We start from the raw sequence: 23,649 nt of genomic DNA, 5'->3' as shown, positions 1-23,649 counted from the left end.
GTTGGGATGAGCACTGGGTGTTATATGTAAGTGATGAATCACTGAATTCTACTCCTGAAACCATAATCACACTATATATTAACTAATTTGGATTTAAACAAAATTTAAAAAAAACAACCACACTAAAAACCTAAAAAAAATAAAACAAAATTGAAATAAAGTTGGTGTACCATGTTATATTAGTTTCAGGTATACAACATAGTGATTGGACAGTTCTGTATATTACACTATGCTCACCACAATAAATGTAGTTACCATCTGTCACCATAGAATATTATTACAATATTATTGACTGTATTCTCTATGCTTTACTTTTTATCTCTGTGACTTATTTATTTTATAACTGGGAATTTATACTTCTTTTTTTTTTTAATTTTTTTTTAACGTTTATTTATTTTTGAGACAGAGAGAGACAGAGCATGAACGGGGGAGGGGCAGAGAGAGAGGGAGACACAGAATCGGAAGCAGGCTCCAGGCTCTGAGCCATCAGCCCAGAGCCTGACGCGGGGCTTGAACTCACGGACCGCGAGATCGTGACCTGAGCTGAAGTCAGACGCTTAACCGACTGAGCCACCCAGGCGCCCCTGGGAATTTATACTTCTTAACCCCCCTCGGTTATTTCACCCTTCCCCCAGCCCCCTTTCCTCTGGCAACTACCAGTTTGTTCTTTGTATTTGTGATTTTTGTTTCTGTTTTTGTTTATTTGTTCATTTGTTTTATATTTTAGATCCCACATGTAAGTGAAATTATATTTGTTTTTATCTAACTTACTTCACTTAGCATAATAATACCCTCTGGGTCCATCCATGTTGTCACAAATGGCAAAATTTTATTCTTTTTTATGGCTGAGTAATATTCCATTATATATATATATATGAATATATATCATCTTCTTTATTCATTCATTGCTTTCCTATCTTGGCTGTTGTAAATAATGCTGCAATAAACATAGGGGTGCTCTGTCAACTTTCTATAGCAACAGCACCCTCTGCTGGGAGAAGGAGCAAAGGCATTTGAGAAGGATAACTTTATTACATGTAAAATAGTTTAGTAAATAACTTAAAATGGAAGAATTAGTGAATCAAAACATGTAGTCCTATCATCAGAGAGTAAATACAATTGTTATCTATTCTTGCCTTTCATTTAGGGTAGGTTATTTTTTTTAAGGGTCACAGGGATTCTGTGTTTTATGAAGCCAATGATATTCATAATTCTCTAAGATAACATTGATGGTTTAATAGTGCTCATTGTGCCTTGTCCATAGGGCCCAGTTTGCTTTGTAAATTTTATTTTATTTTATGTTTTGAGACAGAGTACGAGGAGGGGAGAGAGGCAAAGGGAGAGAGGAAGGAGGGAGGGAGAGAGAGAGAGAAAGAGATAAAGAGAGAGTATCTTAAGCAGGCTCCACACTCAGCACGAAGCCTGATAGCGTACTCAATCCCATGACCCTGGGATCGTGACCGGAGCAGAAATCAAGAGTTGGATGCTCAACAGAATGAGACACCCAGGAGCCCCATAAATTTTAGATCTTCATACATTGTTTCTACTAAGTTGCCACAGAGGCAAGTTTCCTAACAGTGTTGCTGCTTTGAAAAGAGTGATTTTGTCTTCTACAAAGGTGATAATCACACCCTCATATTTTCCCATTGCTCATCCCTTGACATAGGACCCTGTTGAGTTTTACACATGAGAAGATGGCCACAAAGGTGTAAGAAAGAGGAAGGCAACCCATGTGAGAGCTTATATTTATTGATTCATTGAATATGGTTTTTTTTGCCAGACACTGTGCTAGATGCACAAAATGTGAATGAGATGAGATAAGATGGGGGAACTACTTTCAGAGGTAGTTTAGCAGATACTTCAATTTTATATTAGTTTGATGTTTTATTGGTTTTTGAGGGAATTTAGTCCTAGGAATGTTGCAAGTTAACACCCTTTTGATGTTTTCACTAGACTCTGGTTTGTCTTTTGAAGGGATCCAAGTGCTAAGAGATCAGCTGGGTTGGCACCTTCCTGGCGTCACATCCCAAAGTCTCACAGCAGTAGCATACTGGAGGCGGACTCCACAGCATCCAGGAGTAGCTGGGCAAAAAATCAGCACCTCTCGGGTAAGCAGAAAGACACTGGACTTGGAGGACTGGATTTGACTGCCAAATCTATTTGGGAAATATCCTTACCTGAGCACATTTGAAATTGGAGGATGGTTGTACTTTAAGTTTTCCATCACTATGTAAATACGGAGGCATTTGAGCTGTCCCATCTTTGGATTTATCTACTTTTTGTTCTCCATCATGGCTTTCCTGATTGTTCTTTCGACCTTGGCAAGAGCCCTTGTTGGAACAAGAAGGAACAGAAATATGGTGAACTGTGTCAGTAGCACCTGCATTCCTCACGGGAATAAGTTCGCCAGTTTTTGCCTTTGGTGTAGAGGAAGCCTCATGGGAATGGATTTCTTAGTGTTTAGTTCTATGAGTTGAGATGACAAAGGGGGATGTGAAGGCTATAGGCAAAACTGGGGAATAAGCAAACCTAAACCTATCCTTATCCCTGCCTCTGTATCCTGTCCAGTATCCCTATTTTCCCTTCTTGAGTGTGTCTTGCGTCCTCATACTCCTTCTTAAAATGAGCTCTCAAGGGATGATCTGACTCCTTCATACTAAATGTAAATGACTGGAAATAGTTTAAAGCATGCTTTTTCTAAGAGAAACTAGCATTTTAAAATTAAAGTCAAAGCCTAAAGTAAAAGAATACTGGAATTTCAGGTGTGAGACACTGAGGGTAGAGATTTGAGGTAGTTAGAGGTTTTAGTTCCCTTTTACATTCCTCTCACAATACACATATATACTTACAGTACATATTCCACTTAAGTAGAGACCCAGTCTAAATGGTTTAAAATAAATCCTTTACTTACTTAAAGCTGAAATTTGAGGTGATACATAGGCAATCTCCCCAGATAGAGACTTTTTGCAATGGCTAAGGGAAGGTGGTGAGTGTCTAACTAGGGAGTTCTGGGAGCTACTTGTCTAACTTATAGATCAACCTTCATCCCCTCCCCCCCCTCCTTTTTTTGGTTTGTTAGATCAATTGGGAGTAGAGTATGTGGGTAGAAACCTTAACTATGGTCTGATTTAATGAGCTTCTGGATGTAGTTCTGTGGTCAGCTTACCAGGAAGAAGTGGGTAGAATACTGTGTACCAGCCTGTAGAGGTAAGACCAGTCTTAATGGTATGACTGCCAATTCTCTTGATAGCCACCAAAAGTTCTTAGAGGTGGCTGGAAGGGAAGTATGCAGCAGTAATGACAAGGCATGAATTCTTTTAGGTGTGAGTGCCAGTAGGTTGCTAACATCTGGCAGAGCAGAACAATGCCAATAGAAGCAGGTATCTCTGAAATCCTGGGCTGGAGTAGGTTGTAATTTGAAACCCATGGAAGAAATTCATGCTTCTTAATGAAATTATACATTTGCTTTACTTACTACATTTTAATTTATTTCACGTTGACTAACATTGCTTTGAGAAGCTTGTGGTCATGCATGAGCCTATTCCCCCTTCTCTTTTCTTTAGATAGCCAGTACCTTTTCAGGTCACTAAAGACCGAGTCTCATGACATCTCTAATAGCCCTAATTCTGGACTACTTTGGATAGAATCCACCAATATTATTCCTCCACTGGTAAAAGATATTTTGCAAGGAGTTACAACAAATTCCTCACACACCATACTGTCCTCTTTGTATAGGAGACCCTTAGTATACAAAGGCATGAATACTTGTGGCTCACAATGATCCTATCATTTTATTTTGGCACAGAACAAAAATTTTTGCCTGGTAACTTTGATCACTCTTTTAAAAAGTTACAGAAGTAAAAATAAGTCCAACAATTTAGTAACCCACCCTCTCCCTCTTCAAATTGAAGGAACCGGTGTTTCCATCATGGTATATGTTTTTCTACATTTTTTGTATGCCTATGTAAGTATGTGGATAAGTTTATTACTACCGTTAAAAAAAATAAAATGAAGCCATATATATTATTCTGTCACTTGAATTTTCACTTAATATATCGTGGATGTCCTTTGGGATCTATTTGGTTCCATCTATGAACATTTATAAAATTGAATTTATACTGGATATTTTATAAACTCTTTAAAAGAGATAGTAGAAATTAAGGGTGAGAAGTTGACTTGCTTGAAGTTTCCCAATGAATCAGTGGCAGCACATGGTTGAGAATGCTCTCTAATAGTTAAGAGCATGGATTATGAATTTAACCTATTTGACTTTATTTATTTATTTATTTTATTTATTTTTTTAATTGATTTTTGAGACAGAGAGAGACAGAGCATGAACAGGGGTGGGTCAGAGAGAGAGAGGGAGACACAGAATATGAAACAGGCTCCAGGCTCTGAGCTGTCATCACAGAGCCTGATGCGGGGCTCGAACCCACAAACTGCGAGATCATGACCTGAGCTGAAGTCGGACGCTTAACCGACTGAGCCACCCAGGCGCCCCAACCTATTTGACTTTATTCAGCTCCATCATTTATTATCGTTGTCATGGCAAATTATTTATTCTTTGTGTGTCTGTTTCTTCTTTCCTAAAATGTAGGCAATAATAGTATCTACTTCATAGGTTGTCATGATAATTAAATAATGAATGTAAAATTGCTTAAAACTGTGCTCATCATATAGTAAATGCTCAACAAATGTTATATTGTTATTGTTGTTATAAAGCCACTCAATAAATATTTTATCATTATCATCATTATCATTATAATTCATAACCCAGGTCTCACCCTGAATCTGATATGGAAATCACTATCCAAAACATGAATTCCAAAATGAATAAAGACTTCTAAAGGAAAGGCAATGCAGTGGCCATAAATGCAGCAGGTGCTTCATATTAGTTATGGAAATGTGGCAATTTCTCTTCTCCCTTGCTTGTATTCCAGGTGGGGAGCTCTCTTCCAAAAGCGAGCTGGATGAATTGCAGGAGGAAGTGGCCAGGAGGGCCCAGGAACAGGAACTTCGCAGGAAACGGGAAAAGGAATTAGAGGCAGCTAAAGGATTTAACCCTCATCCCAGTCGCTTCATGGACTTGGATGAACTGCAGAATCAGGGTAATTGTTCTGAACTTTAGGTTATGGGTGATGGGGACAGAGAAGAGAGGAAAGAAAAAAATATTCAGGCTTATAAATTCCTGTCTTCTGTTTAGCTAAGTTGTATTTTATCATAATTCACTCATTTTAGTGAGAACTAGCTGAAGTAGGAGGTGACAAGCCTGTTGATTGGAAGACAGGCACTGATTTGGGGCTCATCTATTAAAAGTCTATAGATGAGAGATAGTATTATTCATAAAAATATTTCCCATGAACATCTCTACTGTAGAAGGTGTAAATAAAGCTAATCACAATTCAGGAATAGCAGAACAGGGCAGTGAGTAAGCCACACTGATAAGGGAAATTCTACTTGCTCAGCGGAAATACACTCTTGAAATTTCCCACCTGGAGCTTCAAGTGGGTCTACCAAAAAGGTTCTAATAACACAGAGCTTGATTGCCTTTTGATCCTCTGATGATTCATTTCCCAATCTCATACAATTTTTGTGGACTTTATGATGCTTCTCCAACTGCCCCACACTAGTTACTTTTTTTTCCTTTCACTGCTTTAGGATGTCCTTTTGTACCAAAAGAGATTAGTCTTCAAAATAAGAGTTTAAAATAGGAAAAGTAGGAGTTATACCTTAAATAGGCTCCTGGAACTTGTATCTTTCTATAAAATGAATTTATTATTCTTATTATTCAGAATCCCCAGATGTAACATTATGCTAAAATAGTGCAAAGAATAGGAGTCTGTGCTATTTTGGGTGGCTGCTTTCTTGTTGACCACTTCCCACTTCCCACTGGGCTAATTTGGGGGTCTATTTGGGGCCATTCTTCTCCTCTAATCCTATTGTCTTTTGATTTGAGGTAATTGTTGCCTTATATTTCCCGAGGCATTGTATCTGTTTCCAAATTAGTTTTAAATTCCTAGTTCCTTAGCTGTCCCTACATTTGGATAGTCTTCTCTCCCTTTTTGTCCTCAAGCTATATTACACTGGGGTCTTGGGGTTATTATGCTTCTATACTCATCTCCTTCCCTTACCTTTTTTCCTTCCTTTGTTAGTTGGGCAGTACATGAAAGTTGAGAGGGAATCCTGGCCACATTTCATTGTTAATTCTTCATACACTTTGATTCAGAATCTCCTGGAAGAGCAAGGAATGGAGTGCTAAGATTCTAGAGGATTAGAATTAAAATCTAGTACAGTGATCAATTGTAGTGTGCCTGTATATCTATAGAGAAACTTTTTTGTTTTGATGGCTCTCACTACCATCTCTCATCATAAAGATTATATAGATCCAATTGTCAAATATTATGAGAAGACCTTAGGCCTGGAGGGTAGGTATCAGATCTCTTGATGTGGGATAGAACCTGAATGCCAAGTTCTTCAGAACCAACTTACTACTTCACTGCCCTCCCATTGCTCTCCAAAGGCCACAGTGAATTAGGAAATTAATGTTAGGGGTATGGAAGAGCCTTTCTTACCATGTCAAGCTGGAGGTAAGTGGAAGATGGGGAGATTATGGGAGAAATGACTGACATTTTGATATTTTTTTTCTTGTGAGCATGTGAAAACTCACCAAAATTCACCATTGTGAGTGAATTTACAATACAGCTTACTACCAGTTTATGAGTGAGTAAGAGCCAAGGGGACATATAAACTTGAGCGTTCTTTTACAAAAGTTGACCTTGCAGTACTTGCTTTTTCATCTGGCACTGTACTTGAACTCTTTTGCACCCGCTTTGGTACACATTTGCTTTCAGGGGAGGAAGGAATATTTCATGCTCCCTCTATGGGAAAGTGACTTTTGCAGTAGGTTTGGCAAGCAAGAGCATGATAAAAGAAAATACTTAGGAGTGCTGATGAAAGGAATGTGGTTGCAAACCAACAACAAAGGCTGTTCAACTGCCCTGGTGGATATATTGAGGTTAGGAACTGTAAAGCACCTGTGCCCAAGAGGTGTACTAATTTTCCAGTTGAGGGTGGTACAGAGAGGACTGTGAATTGATGTAGGAAAGAAATTTTACAGATGGCTTTCCACAGAGTAGTGAAGCCACTTTTGCCTTAACACAGCAGTAGAGGTCTCTGTAGAGATCTGGGGCATTCTGACACTGGTTGGCAAGATGTATCTTGTTGCACTGTGGAAACAGGTCAGTTCCAGGCATAAGAATCCACCCTTCTGCTGTAGACAATACTGTGTTCTTTTCTGGAGGGACCCCCTTAAGAGCTCTTGGAGTTGGAATATGTGGTGGACAATGACATACTCCTTTTTCATGGCCTTGGCAATGTGTTGGTTAAGGCAAAAATGGATGTCCTACGTGTTTCAGAGACTTCTTCATAGCAATGGAGAGTTAGAATAAGGGTAGATCAAAGGCTCAGCCGCAAGGATCTATGTGCCCTTAAAGGAAACAATACTACATAGAAAAAGGTGGAACAAATTGTAATGAAAATGAAAAGTACTGGCCCTTTCAGGGAGGAGTGACGGCTTTGAGAGGTCCTTGCGAGAGGCAGATTCAGTGTTTGAAGAGTCGCTGCATCTGGAACAGAAGGGAGACTGTGCTGCAGCTTTGGCTCTCTGTAACGAAGCTATCTGTAAGTAACTCTAACTGCTACAGCTATGGCAATTTTGACTAACTTTGAGATAGGTATTATTAGTGTCATCGCTCAGTTGGGATGAAAACAGCTTTTATGTCTCCTCACTGTCAGTCTCCCAAACTGAGACCCTTTAGCTATCGTTGCCCTTCAGATTTTTAAGTGTGCCCTGTGCTGTCATGTGGCCTATGGATATTTACTGGAATGACCTCATCAGGAGTCTGTAGATGAACTATCCAGCCATGCCTACCTTCTTATCCCAAGTTAGACGTCAGATTTGAGGTTAGTCTGTTCTTTCTCTAGTCACTGACTAGTTAGGTGGAGCTTATGGCAAGAAGAAATGAATATATTGGCTGTGATTTCCCAGGCCTGTGACTTTGCACTGCATATATGATTCATGTTCTTCCCTTGCTTTCCTGGTATGCTGCACCATAAGGTTACAGTGAAGGACTAAGGCTTAGCATTTATATCTGGTTCTTAAATGTGACCCACAAGAAGCTGTGTTCTGTAAAGACAGATGCAGATTTGGATCTTATTTCTGCTGTTGACTGTCGGGAAGGGGAAGTTGGGAGCAAAGTGTGGAGACCAGAGTCGGACAGGTCAGTTGCAAAGGATGAGAGTGGCAGTCTCTAAGATGGAAGCACCAGTTTATCTTCTTAACTCATTTTAGTTTAGCTTTTTATTTGTTTGTTTGTTTTAAATTTGGATTAATCTGTTTGGCCTCCATGGCTTCCATGAATGTTCCTTATAGCCAGAGCCAGCTCTGTACCCTGGACAGTATGTGCATGGTCCATGCCTTGCATTCCTGCTGCACATTTTGAGTTTTACTGCATATCTTTGCTCATTTTTGGTTCAATTTTATTTTTATTTTTGTTTGTATTTTGTGTTCTGTTTCTGCTGTATTTTCTTTTGCATTTTAGCTAAACTAAGACTTGCCCTGCATGGTGCCAGCTCTAGCACGCACAGCAGAGCCCTAGTCGATAAGAAGTTGCAAATCAGTATTCGAAAAGCACGGAGCCTGCAGGATCGCATGCAGCAGCAGCAATCATCATCGCCGCAGCCGTCGCAGCTCTCAGCCTGCCCCCCTTCACAGGGGGCGGCCCTCCCTCAGCCAACAAGGTAGTGCCTGGGATCCACTGTAGTTTATGGACACCAAGGGAGGACATGACCATGGGTGCTCCATAGTCAGAACTCTCCTAGTCTTGGTGACTACAGATGAGAGAGAAGAGTCCTCTGAAAATATTTTCTTCTCAGATTAGACACACAGAAAACTCATCCCACTGCCAGTCGTTTTCTTAATAGCTCCTAGAAAGATACAGAAAGTATAGCATAATAAATAGACCATTTGTCCATATTTCCTGTGGGTGACTTTGTCCTTGGACTGGTGTAATAACGTGATTATTAAATATGTACATATTGGGCGCCTGGGTGGCGCAGTCGGTTAAGCGTCCGACTTCAGCCAGGTCATGATCTCACGGTCAGTGAGTTCGAGCCCCGCGTCAGGCTCTGGGCTGATGGCTCGGAGCCTGGAGCCTGTTTCCGATTCTGTGTCTCCCTCTCTCTCTGCCCCTCCCCCGTTCATGCTCTGTCTCTCTCTGTCCCAAAAATAAATAAAAAACGTTGAAAAAAAAATAATAAATAAATATGTACATATTATGTTCTCAGACATGGCAATCTGAACTGTTCCATGTTGCAGTAAAAACCATGTGATTTGTTTTGAGATTTCAGTGCTTTCTGTCCCTCATGGAAGCAGAGAAAGCAGTGTTCTTTGCTCTAATTGAACCATAGAGAAGAGACACAAAGATTCCCCTTGTTTTGCTTTCCTATGGGCAGCACTTCCCCAGGGCCACTGGTATAGCTTTCACACTTTAGCTTTGAATTTGGCTCTTACTTACAATATGTAGGTTTAAGTTAAAATTAATTTTGGCTTTTAATAAGCCTGAGTAGTTTTCAGAATATAAATATTATAAAAGCAGCTAACATTTTCTGAACATTTGCCTATGTCCAGGTACTAAGCTAAACACTTTAATTCTCACAATAACCTTAGGAGATAGGGACTATTAGTCTATTATTTAGTGATATTTTATAGATAAGGAAACTCAAGCTCAGGGAGGATAAAATACATAAGGTACCCATCGTTACTCAGCTAGTAAGTGGTAGAGGGATGGACTTCAAATCCAGGTCTGTTTCACTCCATTAGGTCCCCTATGGAAGTAGAAGGACGTAGTCTTCATAATGTTGTAAGGGTGACTGGGTGGTTCTACCCACAGAAGTTGAGAGTGTATTCTTTCAAATTTAATGCTAATAGCTGAGATCTTCCTTCTTCTTTTCTCCTACTGTGTACTCTAGTAGTTGAATGATGATCTGCAAATCTGATTAGAGATATGTTTTGAATATAAGCAATTTAGGCAACTAAACTCTCTCTAGAAAACTTATGCCACTTGATGTAAGTAATTGAGGTTTTATTTAAGTGCTTCTAACACTGAGTTTTTTAGGTCAGAAATATAAAACTATTAGTAAGAAACTGAGTAAATGCAGTTAATTCCTAGTCTCACTCCCAAATCTTTGGAGAGTCACAGTGTATTACTTTGGGAAAATATCTCAGTGAATAATACAACCAAATCCAGATTATGAAAACACACTTGAAGTAGTTGAATTCTGTGTAATCCCAAGAACCAAAATCACCTTGTACTCTGTAAATGTGGCTTTTGGTTCTTTGGGCTGGTCTGCCTCTCAGGACCCTAGGTATGAGTAACTTCTAGGCTTTGCTCACCTTCATGTCATCTGCATGTGGGACTAGCCATTTTTGTTTTTTTAATTTGCAAGAAGAATATGATTGGAATGGGATTTTACAGGTAGTGAAGAATATTGACAAGGACTTCATTTAATATTACTGTGTGCAGCTTTGGTGAGGGTATTTAATAAAGAGAATTAATATTACCTATTGCTTGGGTGTGAGCTGACCATGTGCCTGCCTTCTCTTTTGAACCTCTGAACCATTGACTGTACTTGTGCTTGTCTTTCTATTTATTTTTACCATTCCCTCTGTGAATGGCTAGAAATGGGAATCAGATGAACAGGTCTTTTTGTAAGTGATCTTGTCATTTAAGGCAGCTTATGACTGGCTCTCTCCATTTATTTCAGTGAACAGCCTATCCCGCTCCAAGTATTGTTAAGCCGGGAGGCTCAATTAGAATCCTGCACGAATACAGAGTTTGGGGCCAGTTCTTTCATCCACTCACCTGCTTCCTGCCATGAGTCACACTCATCACTCTTCCCAGAGTCATCTGCCCTGTCTGCCCCACAGCACAATTCCCCCAGTAGGTCTGCCTCGAACCTTCTGACTTCAGTTGAGGATAGCATTGACCCCTCTACGCTCCACAGGGAGGCCTTACCTAAAACACCAGGGAGGACTGAGAAGAATGCTCATTATGGTTGGGAACCATTGGATGTACCAGAGAGTAAGCTGCAAGGCTACAAGGGTGACAACAGCAGCTGTACCAGGTTCCTCCCACAAGAAGGAAGAGGTATTGATCAAGAACAGCCATTCCAAGAAAAGAGGGACCCTGTTGTCTCATCCCAGGTGATGCCTTGGTCACACTCAACTGGAACAGACACCTCTGAGAGAGGAGATGCACACAGACTAGGCTGTAGTCCTTCAAGTTCATCAGCTCAGTCCAGCCTTCCCCTGTATAGGGCCTGCCACACTGTAATGCCTGCTGCTTCCTCACCTATGCTTCACTCTCCTGATACTGTGCAGAAGACTAACGAATGCCTCCAAGCCAAAAGCCTCAAAACTTTGTTGACTTCAAAAGTGGATGCTGGCAGCGAGGATCCCTATAGGCCAGAGTTTCCAAGCACAAAGGGGCTTGTCCGTTCTCTAGCAGAGCAATTCCAGAGGATGCAAGGTGCCTCCACAAGGGATGGCACAGGTTCCCAGGATAGAAGTTTGCCAACCAGTCTAAGAAAGAACTCTTCCCCTTCTGACTCTAAGCTTCCTTTCCCACAGGGTCGAGGGAAAGGCCATTGGCCTTGGGCAAAACAACAGCCTTCTTTGGATGGGAGGGACAGACTACCTTCCTGGGAAGAACCTGCTGATTATCCTTGTCTTGCCATGAACTCTGGGCTGCTTAATAGTGAAACTTCTAGGGGAAGACAGCCCAGGTTGGCAGATCCAAGCATGTATCAAGGAAAGCCATCTCAAGTTAGAGATGCTAGGCCTAAGGAACTGGGCAGCAGTGTCGACTTGGGGACTTCCTTGCCTTTGGACTCCTGGGTGAATGTCACAAGGCTCTGTGATTCTCAGCTTAAACATGGGGTCCCTGGGCCAGGAATGAAGTCCCCCCCCCACGATTCCCATACCTGTGTAGCCTATCCAGAAAGAAACCACATCCTTTTGCATCCACATTGGAACCAAGACACAGAGCAGGAGACCTCAGAATTGGAGTCTCTCTACCAAGCCAGTCTTCAGGCTTCTCAAGCTGGCTGTTCTGGATGGGGGCAGCAAGATGTGGCCTGGCATTCATTTAACCAAACAGGTAAGAATGTAACCATGGGCAGGGGGAGTGGGAGACATATAAAAGCCGAAAGCAGAACAGAAGAGGGGTGGTGTTCTGTCCAAATAACATCCTAGGTAAGAGGTGGTAGATCTTCTGACTTTATTTATGAAGACTTGAGGACAAGAGCTAGACCGTTTTCTAGCTATAGTGGAGAATGGGGAGAGAATAATCATTAATGGTCCAATTCCCTCCTTCTAAAGGAAGAAACCAATGAGTATATGCCAGGGCTGTTGTGCTTTCTGGGCATTCTGTGCTAAGGAATGGTTCATAGGTCTTTGAGAGAGACTCAGCCTGAAGTAGGGGAGGCTGAAAAAAAAGTCATCCTTTTATGGCTCAGGAGGGAACTGAACTAATCCGTGATCTAGCTTCCAGATCCAACTTGCAATGAGGATGTCCATATTGAGCCAGATCTGTAAAGTGGCATTTCTATATCATACTGATTCAGAAATATCAAGAGCTTCCCTGATCCCTTCAGCAACTACCAGCTTTAAAATATTCAAGGTTGTGGGGCGCCTGGGTGGCGCAGTCGGTTAAGCGTCCGACTTCAGCCAGGTCACGATCTCGCAGTCCGTGAGTTCGAGCCCCGCGTCGGGCTCTGGGCTGATGGCTCGGAGCTTGGAGCCTGTTTCCGATTCTGTGTCTCCCTCTCTCTCTGCCCCTCCCCCGTTCATGCTCTCTGTCTGTCCCAAAAAAAAAAAAAAAAAAAAAAAAAAAAAAAAAAAAAAAAAAAAAAAAAAAAAAATATTCAAGGTTGTATGTTTGTAGGGTACCCATTCATTGGCTATCCATTAGATTATATTGTGTGAAGAATGAAGTCTGTACCTTAAATGTACTTCACAGACTTGTTCTGGAAATTGTAGACATGAAGAATATTTATAACTTAGATTGATATACTTAAGAACTCCAAAGCCTGAACTATTCTGGTTCCATCATTAACTGTCAGTATAAATTTGGACAAGTCACTTGATATTCCATGACTGAGTTTTTACCTGCAAAATTAGAGAATTGGTTCAATGATTTTCTTTTTAAAGAAGCCCTCCAACTCTTTTTTTTTTTTTTTAACGTTTATTTATTTTTGAGACAGAGAGAGACAGAGCATGAACGGGGGAGGGTCAGAGAGAGGGAGACACAGAATCTGAAACAGGCTCCAGGCTCTGAGCTGTCAGCACAGAGCCGGACGCGGGGCTCGAACTCACAGACCGTGAGATCATGACCTGAGCCGAAGTCGGCCGCTTAACTGACTGAGCCACCCAGGCACCCCTCTTTTTTTTTTTTTTTTAATAAATGTTTATTTATTTTTGAGAGAGAGAGAGAGAGAGCGAGCATGAGTGGGGGAGGGGCAGAGAGAGAGAGAGAGAGAGAGAGAGAGAGAGAGAGAGACAGAATCCAAATCAGGCTCCAGGCTCTGAGCTGTCAGCACAGAGCCTGATGCAAGGCTTGATCCCACAAACCTCAAGATTATGACCTGAGCTGAAGTCCAACACTCAACTGACTGAGCCGCCCAGGTGTCCCAAGATGCCCTCCAACTCTTGAAATGATATGTATGATTCTGTGAAATTGAACTCAGAGAACTTTATCTTTAGCTCAGTTTCCATAACAGTACAGGTTATACTGCCAGTTGATGTTTAAATACAGCCATACAGGTATTTACTGAGTACCTAGAAGCTATTCCCAGAAGCTATTGGGGAGGGAGGGTGTCACATAAATATAAGATTTGATATTAAGATATGTTTTTTAGGATATGCATCACAGTGTAGACTTTGCAATAATGTTTATTAAAATTCTCCTTAGGTACACGGGACAGGGCAGGATGGGAAGATTCTAAAGAATGAGGAAAAGCTGGTGTCTTCCTCAATTAGCTTCCTGTCTAAGGGAGAAAGAAAATACAAATGTCAAGTGTTTTAATAATAAACACATATAAAAGAATATATTTCAATTAAAATTAAACTGTCAAGTATTATATTACCAAAAAAACACAAATAAAAAAAATTCTTATGTTACTCAAAATAGGAACATTTTTCATTGTGGATAGTTTTGAAAATATATAAACTAACAAAAATCATTGATAATCCCACTATTAATTTCATGAGTTTACTTCTGGCTTTGTTTTTTATGCATATATACTATATATTTATATTTAGTATTTATATTTATATTGTTTTGTTTTTATAAAAAGCAAATTATTACAATATATGTATATAGTTTATTCCCATGATATTCTTACATTATATCCATTAGTATTTTTCTTTTGAAACACTTTTAAGGACTACAATATGCTGCATATGAATGTATCATATATTCAACAATTTTATGATACTTTATATACTTTGCTTAGAATTCTTCCAATTTTTAGATAAACTGATGATGAATATCTTTATATTTGGGCACATTTCTGATGAGCTCTTCCAAATAAACTTTTACAAGGATAATAGCTAGTTGAAGGTTAAATACTTTTAAAAATCTCTTGATATGGACTGGTAAATTAGCCTTCAGGAAGATTATACTTCTGTAAACAATTTCAAAGAGTACGTACCAAACAGTACTTTTTTGCTTAATAGTGAACAAAAACTAATTTAAAATATCCATCTGATGAGTCAGTTCTTAAAATCCTTGTCAAACCAGACTAGCCTTTATTAACATAAAGAAGGGATCAGGTGGAATAAATCAGGAAGTAGGTAATGAAGTAAAGTGCCAATTAGGATCTGTATATGATAGACTATATCTTTAGGGGAGTACTTCTTTATCTTACTGTGAAGCATTTTTTTCTTTTTTAGATTTTTAAAAATATATTTATTTATTCAGGGCGGGGGGAGGGGCAGAGAAAGAGTACGGAGAAAATCCCAAGCAGGCTCTGGGCTGCCAGCATAGAGCCCCACTTGGGGCTTGATCTCACAAATGGTGAGATCATGATCTGAGCCAAACCAAGAGTCGTATGCTCAACTGACTGAGTGACCCAGGCTCCCCTATTGTGAAGCATTTTTTAAGCATCAAATTACTAAAGCAAATTACAAAGCATCTCTCCCCCCGCCCCCGCTTTATTCATATAATTTACAAATAACATGTAAGGTTAAGGTGTACAATGTGATGGTTTGACATATATATAATGTGAAATGATAATGACAGTAAGGTTGGTTAACCCAACCATCTCCACGCATAATTGCAATTTCTTTGTAAGAACATTTAAGATCTATTCTATTAGCACCTTTCAGGTAAATAATACAGTATTGTTAACTATAGTCATGATCCTGTACATTAGATCCCCAGAATGTATTCATCTTCTAATTAGATTATATCCTTTGACCAACATCTCCCCATTTCCCCCACACTCCATGTCAACTACCATTCTTTTGTTTTGTTTTGTTTTTTTAAGTAGGCTTCAAGTCCAGCATGGAGCCCCAGACGGGGCTTAAACTCACAACCCTGAGATCAAGACCCAAGCTGAGATCAAGAGTTGGATGCTCAACTGACTAAACCACCTAGGTGCCCCTTAACTACCATTCTATATTTCAATGAATTTAGCTTTTTTTAGACTCCACAAAGTGAGGTCATATAGTATTTGTTTTTCTCTATCTGACTTATGACTTAAAAAAATATAAAAGCCTTATTGATATATAATTTACATATCATACAAATCACCTACTTAATATGTATAATTCAGTGTTTTTTAAGTATATTCACATATATATATGTCCATCTATCACCACAATCAGTTGTTTTTTTTTTTTTAAGTTTATTTATTTTGAGAGAGAGAATGTGAGCAGGGGAGGGGCAGAGGGAAAGGGAGATAGAGAATCCAAAGCAGGCTCCACGATGTCAATGCAGAGCCCGACACAGGGCTCAATTTCACAAACCATGAGATCATGACCTGAACCAAAATCAAGAGCCAGATGCTTAACCAACTGAGCCACACAAGTGCCCCACCACAATCAGTTTTAAAGTGTTTTAATCACCCCAAAAAGAAGCCCTATACCCCTTAGTAGTCACTCCCTATCCCCCCTACCCCTCTCTCCTCCAGCCTCAGGCAACCTCTAATCTAGTTTTTGGCTATATATTTGCTTATTTTGGACATATGATATAATGGAATCGTATAGTATATGGTGTTTTGTGACCAGATTAATTTTGACATGATTATAGTTCCTAAAGAGTTGTATATAAACATTGTCCTTGACCTCTATTCTAAATTTCATAGAATTTTGAAGTTAGGCAGACATTATCTTAAAAATAAAAAATAACTTTTTGTTAGGGAAAATTTCAAATATATTCAAAAGTAATGAGTAAGAGTAAATGTTACAATAGCTGTCCAATAAGCTAGTACTTATGACTAGCTACTTATGACTAGCTTCCATAGTGATTATCCTGGCCAGTTATCAACATATGGCCAATTCTGGTTTACCTATAGCTTCTACCTACTGGATTATTTTAATATCTATCTATTTACTTATTTACACATTTTATTTTATTTTATTTTTATTTCCTTGAGTAATCTCTACACCCAGTGTGGGGCCTGAATTCATGACCCTGAGATTAAGAATTGCATGCTGTACTGACTAAGCCAGCCAGGCACTCCTCTACTGGATTATTTTAAAGCAAATTCCAGACATTATATCATTTCATCCATACATAATATGGAATGTATCTCTAAGAAATAGTGACTCTTTTTAAATTTTTTTTTTTTTCAACGTTTTTTATTTATTTTTGGGACAGAGAGAGACACAGCATGAACGGGGGAGGGGCAGAGAGAGAGGGAGACACAGAATCGGAAACAGGCTCCAGGCTCCGAGCCGTCAGCCCAGAGCCCGACGCGGGGCTCGAACTCACGGACCGCGAGATCGTGACCTGGCTGAAGTCGGACGCTTAACCGACTGCGCCACCCAGGCGCCCCAATAGTGACTCTTTTTAAATGCAAAACTATAATTTTATTATATCTAAAAAATTAACAATAATTTCTTAATGTAATATAGTAACTAGCCAGTATTCACGTTTTCTCAATTGTGCCATATATGTCTTTTCACAGTTGGTTTATTTCAAATTAGTATTCAAACAAGATCTACACATTGCATTCGGTTGATATGTCTCAAGGCTTTTTTTAGACTATAAAATTTTTGTCTGGTAATTTATTTATGGAAGATTTGGTCATTTGTCAAATCCACATTCTAGATTTTACTGATTATATTCTGGTAGTTTTTTTTTTTTTTTTAAACATGTTCTTCTAGCCCCTGTTTTTCTGTGATCTGGTAATTAGGGATAGAGGCTTAATTAAAATCAGGTTCAATTTTTTTTAAGATTTTATTTTTGGGGGGTGCCTGGGTGGCTCAGTCGGTTAAGCGTCCGACTTCGGCTCAGGTCACGATCTCACAGTTCGTGAGTTCGAGCCCCGCGTCGGGATCTGTGCTGACAGCTCAGAGCCTGGAGCCTGTTTCAGATTCTGTGTCTCCCTCTCTCTGACCCTCCCCCGTTCATGCTCTGTCTCTCTCTGTCTCAAAAATAAATAAATGTTAAAAAAAAAAAAAAAAAAAAAAAGATTGTATTTTTTTAAGTAATTTTTACACCCAAAGTGGGGCTTGAACTCATGACCCCAAGATCAAGAGTCATGTGCTCTACTGGCTGAGCCAGCCAGTCACCCCCAAAATATTTATTTATTTATTTATTTATTTATTTATTTATTTATTTATTTTAATGTTTATTTTTGACAGAGAGAGAGAGAGACAGAGCATGAGTGGGGGAGGGGCAGAGAGAGAGGGAGACACAGAATCTGAAGCAGGCTCCAGTCTCTGAGCTGTCAGCACAGAGCCTGATGTGGGGCTCGAACTCACAGACTGCGAGATCACGACCTAAGCCGAAGTCCGTCACTCAACCGACTGAGCCACCCAGGCGCCCCACCAATATTTTTAAATAAGATTTCAGAGATGGTACTTTGTATTTCTATATCAGGAAGTGCATGATGTCTGGTAGGCTTTCTTCTTGTTACTATTGAGCAGTACATCTTAACCCTACCTTCTGTCAAATCCATAAATCCCCTCAGCTCCTTATAGGTGGCCACCTTCACCTCTGCTGAAATATCTTTAAAAGAATTAGTCTATTCCCAGGGGCACATGGGTGCCTCAGTCAGTTAAATGTCCAACTCTTGGTTTCAGCTCAGGTCATGATCTCGCGGTTTCATGAGTTCAAGCCCCACGTTGGGCTCTGTGCTGGCAGTGCAGAGCCTGCTTGAGATTCTCTCTCCCTCTCTTTCTGCGCCTCCCCAACTCTGCTGTCTCTGTCTCTCAAAATAAGTAAATAAACTTTAAAAAATGAAAAAAAAAAAAAAGTCTATTCCCTTCAGAAGGTTCCAGTGGCTACCACCTTGTCTAGGAATCACACTTGACTTTACTTGAAGAGCACCAAATTCTAACCATTACAGCTACAATTTTTAGATCTGGCTGCCCATCAGAGTCAGCTGAGGAGTGTTTTTTTAAAAAACACAGAAATAATTTTATATAAATGGGATGACAGCACACATGTTGTTTTTATTACAGACATTTTCCTGTTTATCTCTGATCCCCTTGCATGAGTCCCTGCCTTTTATCCTCCACCTTCCCAGGTAGTAATCTAATGTGCATATTTCTGTATTTTTCTGTTGGTATAATCCTATGTAGACCTAAATATACGGTTTTTTTTGTTTTGTTTTGTTTGTTTTTTTGGCCTAAGGTTAGTATTACAGATTCCTCCCCCACCTTTTTTAAGTTTATTTATTTATTTTGAGAGAGAGAGAGCACACACATGAGCAGGAGAGGGATAGAGAGAGAATCTCAAGGAGGCTGTGCACAGTGCAGAGCCCAACAGAGGGTTCGATCTCATGAGCAGAAGATCATGCCCTGAGCCAAAATCAAGAGTCAGGTGCTTTGGGGCGCCTGGGTGGCGCAGTCGGTTGAGCGTCCGACTTCAGCCAGGTTACGATCTCGCGCTCCGTGAGTTCGAGCCCCGCATCAGGCTCTGGGCTGATGGCTCGGAGCCTGGAGCCTGTTTCCGATTCTGTGTCTCCCTCTCTCTCTGCCCCTCCCCCGTTCATGCTCTGTCTCTCTCTGTCCCAAAAATAAATAAAAAACGTTGAAAAAAAAATTAAAAAAAAAAAAAAGTCAGGTGCTTAGCCAACTGAGCCACCCAGACGCCCCAATTTTTTCCCTTTTAACTTAACAATACTTTATGAAAATCCCTCTAAGTCATCTAGTTTAACTCAATTCATTATTTTTATTTATTTTTTTTTTTAATTTTTTTTTTTTTAACGTTTATTTATTTTTGGGACAGAGAGAGACAGAGCATGAACAGGGGAGGGGCAGAGAGAGAGGGAGACACAGAATTTGAAACAGGCTCCAGGCTCTGAGCCATCAGCCCAGAGTCCGACGTGGGGCTCGAACTCACAGACTGCGAGATCGTGACCTGAGCTGTAGTCGGACGCTTAACCGACTGAGCCACCCAGGCGCCCCATCAACTCATTATTTTTAGTGGCTGGGCAATATTTTTAATTTTTTTTAATGTTTATTTATTTTTGAGAGAGAGACAGAGACAGAGCGCAAGAGGGGGAGGGGCAGAGAGAGAGGGAGACACAGAATCTGAAGCAGGCTCTAAGCTGTCAGCACAGAGCCCAAAGTGTGTGGGGCCAAACTCTGGAACTGTGAGATCATGGCCTGAGGCGAAGTCAGAAGCTTAATCACCTGAGCCACCCGGGTGCCCCTGGGCAATATTTGTTATTGAAGATACCATAGTGTATTTAGCCATCCTGCTATAAATGGGTGTTACTTTATTTCTAGTTTTTTGGCCACTTTAAATAATGCCTCAGTAAACTGGTATTTTTGCTTCTTATTCCCAGGAGTAGGATTGTTGGATAAAAGGGTAAATATATTTTCATTTTTAATGGATATTTCTAAACAGCTTTTTAAGAAGACTATAACATTTCAAATTTTCTTCAACAATGTTTGAGGATATTCTCCTATGCTTTTCAGGAAATCCTTTTGTTTTGTTTTATTTTATTTTATTTATTGATTTTTAAAGATTTTACTTTTAAGTAATCTCTACTCCCAACTCACAATGTTGAGATCCAGAGTCATATGCTCCACTGACTGAGCCAGCCAGGTGCCCCTTGGGGAACCTTTTAAAAAGAAATATTCCCAGACTCCACACCACAAAGATTCTGATTCAGCAGGGCTGTGGAGAGATACAGGAATCTGTATTTTTAAAAGCTCCTAGATGAATCTCAGGTGGTATTGGAACCTCTGCATTTAAGTACCAGGAAATACTAAAAGTAATATTTAGCTTGATCTTTTAGATTAGTATCAGGAATATCCTCCTTTAGCCAGATACATATATTAGAATCAAAATATCAAATCAAGACATGAATTGGTGATAGACATATACATCAAATGTAGGTCAAGGGCATGTGCATTTTCAGAATGGAAGACTTAATTAGTTGTATTGGGGCGAGCCCCTTGGGAGTCACATATCCAGTTTGGAGCAGCTCTTAATAATCTAGCAAGATGTTGAGGAAGAGATAAGCATTTAGTAATGGTTCAGAATTTAAGCATTTAGTGATTGAGAGAAGCCAATGGGGAAATAAAAGAGCATTACACATATAAAATATTGTTGAAGAGCTCCTACTCATAGTAATAGGAAGTGAAAATCAAGAGACTTGAATTTTAATTCTGGTTAATCTACTTACTACCTTTCAGACCCTGGAACTCATTTTCCTGTTATATAATATGAGGAGGTTTGATAGATGATTACTATGTTCATTTCAATTTCTAACTGGACAGAAGATAATGTTCCCTTTGTCATCACAGATGCTCTAGAGAACAACTTTGTCGGACAATTTCCTCTGTATATATTTTAAGTCTTGGGCGTAAGTCTGAGAGAAGTAAAGCTGATTGTGCTTACATAAATGAAACGAGGCAAGATGGGGACATTCAGTTGTCTGTCCACAGAGCCCCTTCTATAACAATGTTCTTTAAAGCCTGTGTTCTGAGACTCTTGTGGCCTATAGGAAACTATCCGTATTCTGAAACTCCTGTTTCTACATCTCAGGAGTACATCCTTCACTGGATTTAAGGATGCTTATTTGTTATTCCATGAAAAAAGAACTGAGTTTCTTGCTCTCATGCTGAAGTTAGGCTTCGGGAGAAGAGATGGCTTCAACCTGTATTTATGTTTTCCTCCTCAGGCTCTGCAGATGGTGTGGGGAGGAGGTTGCACTCAGCCCCTGGCCTTGGTCTCTCAAGGACCCCAACAGCAGAAATGGAGCACAGTCTCCATGAAGCCAGCACAGTGCCTGCTTCTCAGGTAGCAGCCTCAGGTCCTAAAGTGCTGGCATGGGGTGGTGCATTGGGACAGGAAGTGTGGAAAGATATAACTGGTAGGGTTGGTGGTAAAGCAGGAATATGGTAATGTGGGGCTGTTAGAAGAGAACAAGGTTAATGATGGGGCTTCTTTTGAATGAGAAAAGATTGTCATATGGCCACTACCTTTCAAATACATTAATTCAGGTCTTTAGTAGTGAGTCTTACCCTATTTTCTCCCATATCCCTGGGGACAGGGTCTGTGGGAAAACCATAGGTCTGGTGTTTTGTGTCTGCCTGTGTATGTCTGTGTGTTTGAAGGCTGCACCTTGCCGAGGCCCCAGCAGGGAGTATGGGGAGGATGATCAGTACGGTGCAGAGAACTTTCACCGCATCTCACGCAGTCTCAGTGGCACAGTTGTCTCAGAGAGGGACGAGGCTCCAGTCTCTTCCCACAGTTTTGTAAGTAGAATCAGGGTCTCTATTCAGAGCACTGTATTTCTTTTGCTAGGTAAAAATACACTATATGTGAAGGGGCAGGGGAAATTAAAAGCTGTAATTTGGGGGAAAGCCATGTGCACTCAGCAAAAATGATGACACATAGTCATTACTTTATTGACATACATTTTGTTAGAGCCCAGAGGGATGTCCCTTCCCTAGAGCAGTTCTGGAAGGCATTTTAAAGGATTCCCTAGGGTGAGAAGAGTCCTACTAGCCTTGAGAGAAGTCTGAGAATCAATGGCTGCTGATTGGATCAAAACCCATTGTACTAATCAAAGGAAGGGAAGAGATGGGATGAGATATTTTTTTTGCCTTTTCCTCCCCACTCCAGTATATGATTGAATGGGATCTAGTATGCTTTCATGCTAAAATAAAGCATGTGCTTGGCAAGAAAAGGAAAGTGATTTAAAATCTTCCTCCTTGAGGCTTTTCATATGGAATTAATGCAGTGATCTGTAGGTGAAAGGGACAACCAAGTCAACAGAGATCAACACAGTCAGATAGTTTCAGTGGCTGGGTTTATAAATTATGCTTTTGAGAATTTCACATACTTGCCCAAGCAAATTGAGTTTTCATTACAATGGAGGTTAGGATGCAAAGCTCTAGTGCATTAAAGCTTGTTCACCAGGTCAGTTTGATAAAGATTTAAGAAAAATTTTTTTTAGATACATGATATAAAAATAAAAAGGTACAAAAGGGTACAGAGAGAAAACCAAGTCTCTGTTCCACTAGTCCTTCAGATCCACTTTCCCTCCCAAACAGCAGTCATTTTTTCCAAGTTATTGTTCATAAGTTCCTAAACAACTGTGAACATCTTGTCATTCTTGTTGGGGAAGGTGGTCTTTTCTGCCTCACATTTGTTCTCATGTACTGTTAGTGAATTTAATAGCAAATTGTTACTCTTCTAGGGAGCTGGCTTTCTTTCTCCTGATTCCTATACCATTTATTTATTCACTGACTCATTCTTTTAAACAAATGCTTATTGAGCATATGTTCCAGGTATTGTGCCTGGTGCTGGGGATATAGTGGTGAGTGAGCTAGATGTAGTCCCTGCTGTCATGGCCCTTACAGTCTACCTGGGGAGACAGATAAATAAAAGAATTATAATATGATAGGATTTAACGCTATGGAAGCATAATAGAAGGGACATCTAAACCAGACTTGAGGGATCAGGGAAAGCTTCCTGAAGGAAGTAAAATGAATATAGTCTGTAAAGGGACTTCAAGCAGATATTCATTGAATTAAAAGTTTATTTGGTATGGCAGGAGTAGAGTCTGGCGAGGACTCTGTTGGACAGAATTAACAAATGAGACTGGAAAGAATATAACTAAGAGTCATATCATGAACCACAGTACGAAGTTTGGGAGCATAGAGAGAAGTGGACATGTTGGAGAGCCAAAGAGGAAGTAAAAATCATTGGGACTTGGTGTCTGATTCATATGGGGAGAGGAGAATCAAGGATGATAACCTGGAATTATTGGTTGACAATGATGTACTTGAGGGAAGAGATATGTATAATTTTGGATATACTATATTTGAGTGGAGATATCTGGTAGGCCTTTGGATGTGACACATAAAAGCTTGAAACCAAGATTCAAGAATCA

The 23,649-nt window shown here is 40.0% G+C and overlaps 1 protein-coding gene across 26 annotated transcripts in view; it reads left to right on the top strand.

The window, feature by feature from the left end:
- Positions 1-23,649, top strand: part of USP54 (ubiquitin specific peptidase 54) — a 132,449-nt gene that overhangs the window by 104,023 nt on the left and 4,777 nt on the right. For 14 of the 26 annotated variants that reach the window (XM_058696712.1, XM_058696715.1, XM_058696718.1 and 11 more), the window contains 7 exons: positions 1,975-2,108; positions 4,941-5,108; positions 7,546-7,680; positions 8,601-8,799; positions 10,825-12,218; positions 21,430-21,548; positions 21,866-22,006. In XM_058696712.1, the coding sequence (XP_058552695.1) occupies positions 1,975-2,108; positions 4,941-5,108; positions 7,546-7,680; positions 8,601-8,799; positions 10,825-12,218; positions 21,430-21,548; positions 21,866-22,006 (2,290 nt within the window). Of the gene's footprint in view, positions 1-1,974; positions 2,109-3,079; positions 3,208-4,940; positions 5,109-7,545; positions 7,681-8,600; positions 8,800-10,824; positions 12,219-21,429; positions 21,549-21,865; positions 22,007-23,649 lie in introns of those variants that run through there. The other 12 variants (XM_058696719.1, XM_058696724.1, XM_058696721.1 and 9 more) reach the window with 8 other exon arrangements.

The sequence above is a fragment of the Neofelis nebulosa genome, chromosome 13, assembly GCF_028018385.1.
Source record: "Neofelis nebulosa isolate mNeoNeb1 chromosome 13, mNeoNeb1.pri, whole genome shotgun sequence".
Classification (NCBI taxonomy): Eukaryota; Metazoa; Chordata; class Mammalia; order Carnivora; family Felidae; genus Neofelis; species Neofelis nebulosa.
The sequence above is the reverse complement of the archived record's forward strand: the minus strand, read 5'-3'. Positions and strand labels throughout refer to the sequence as shown.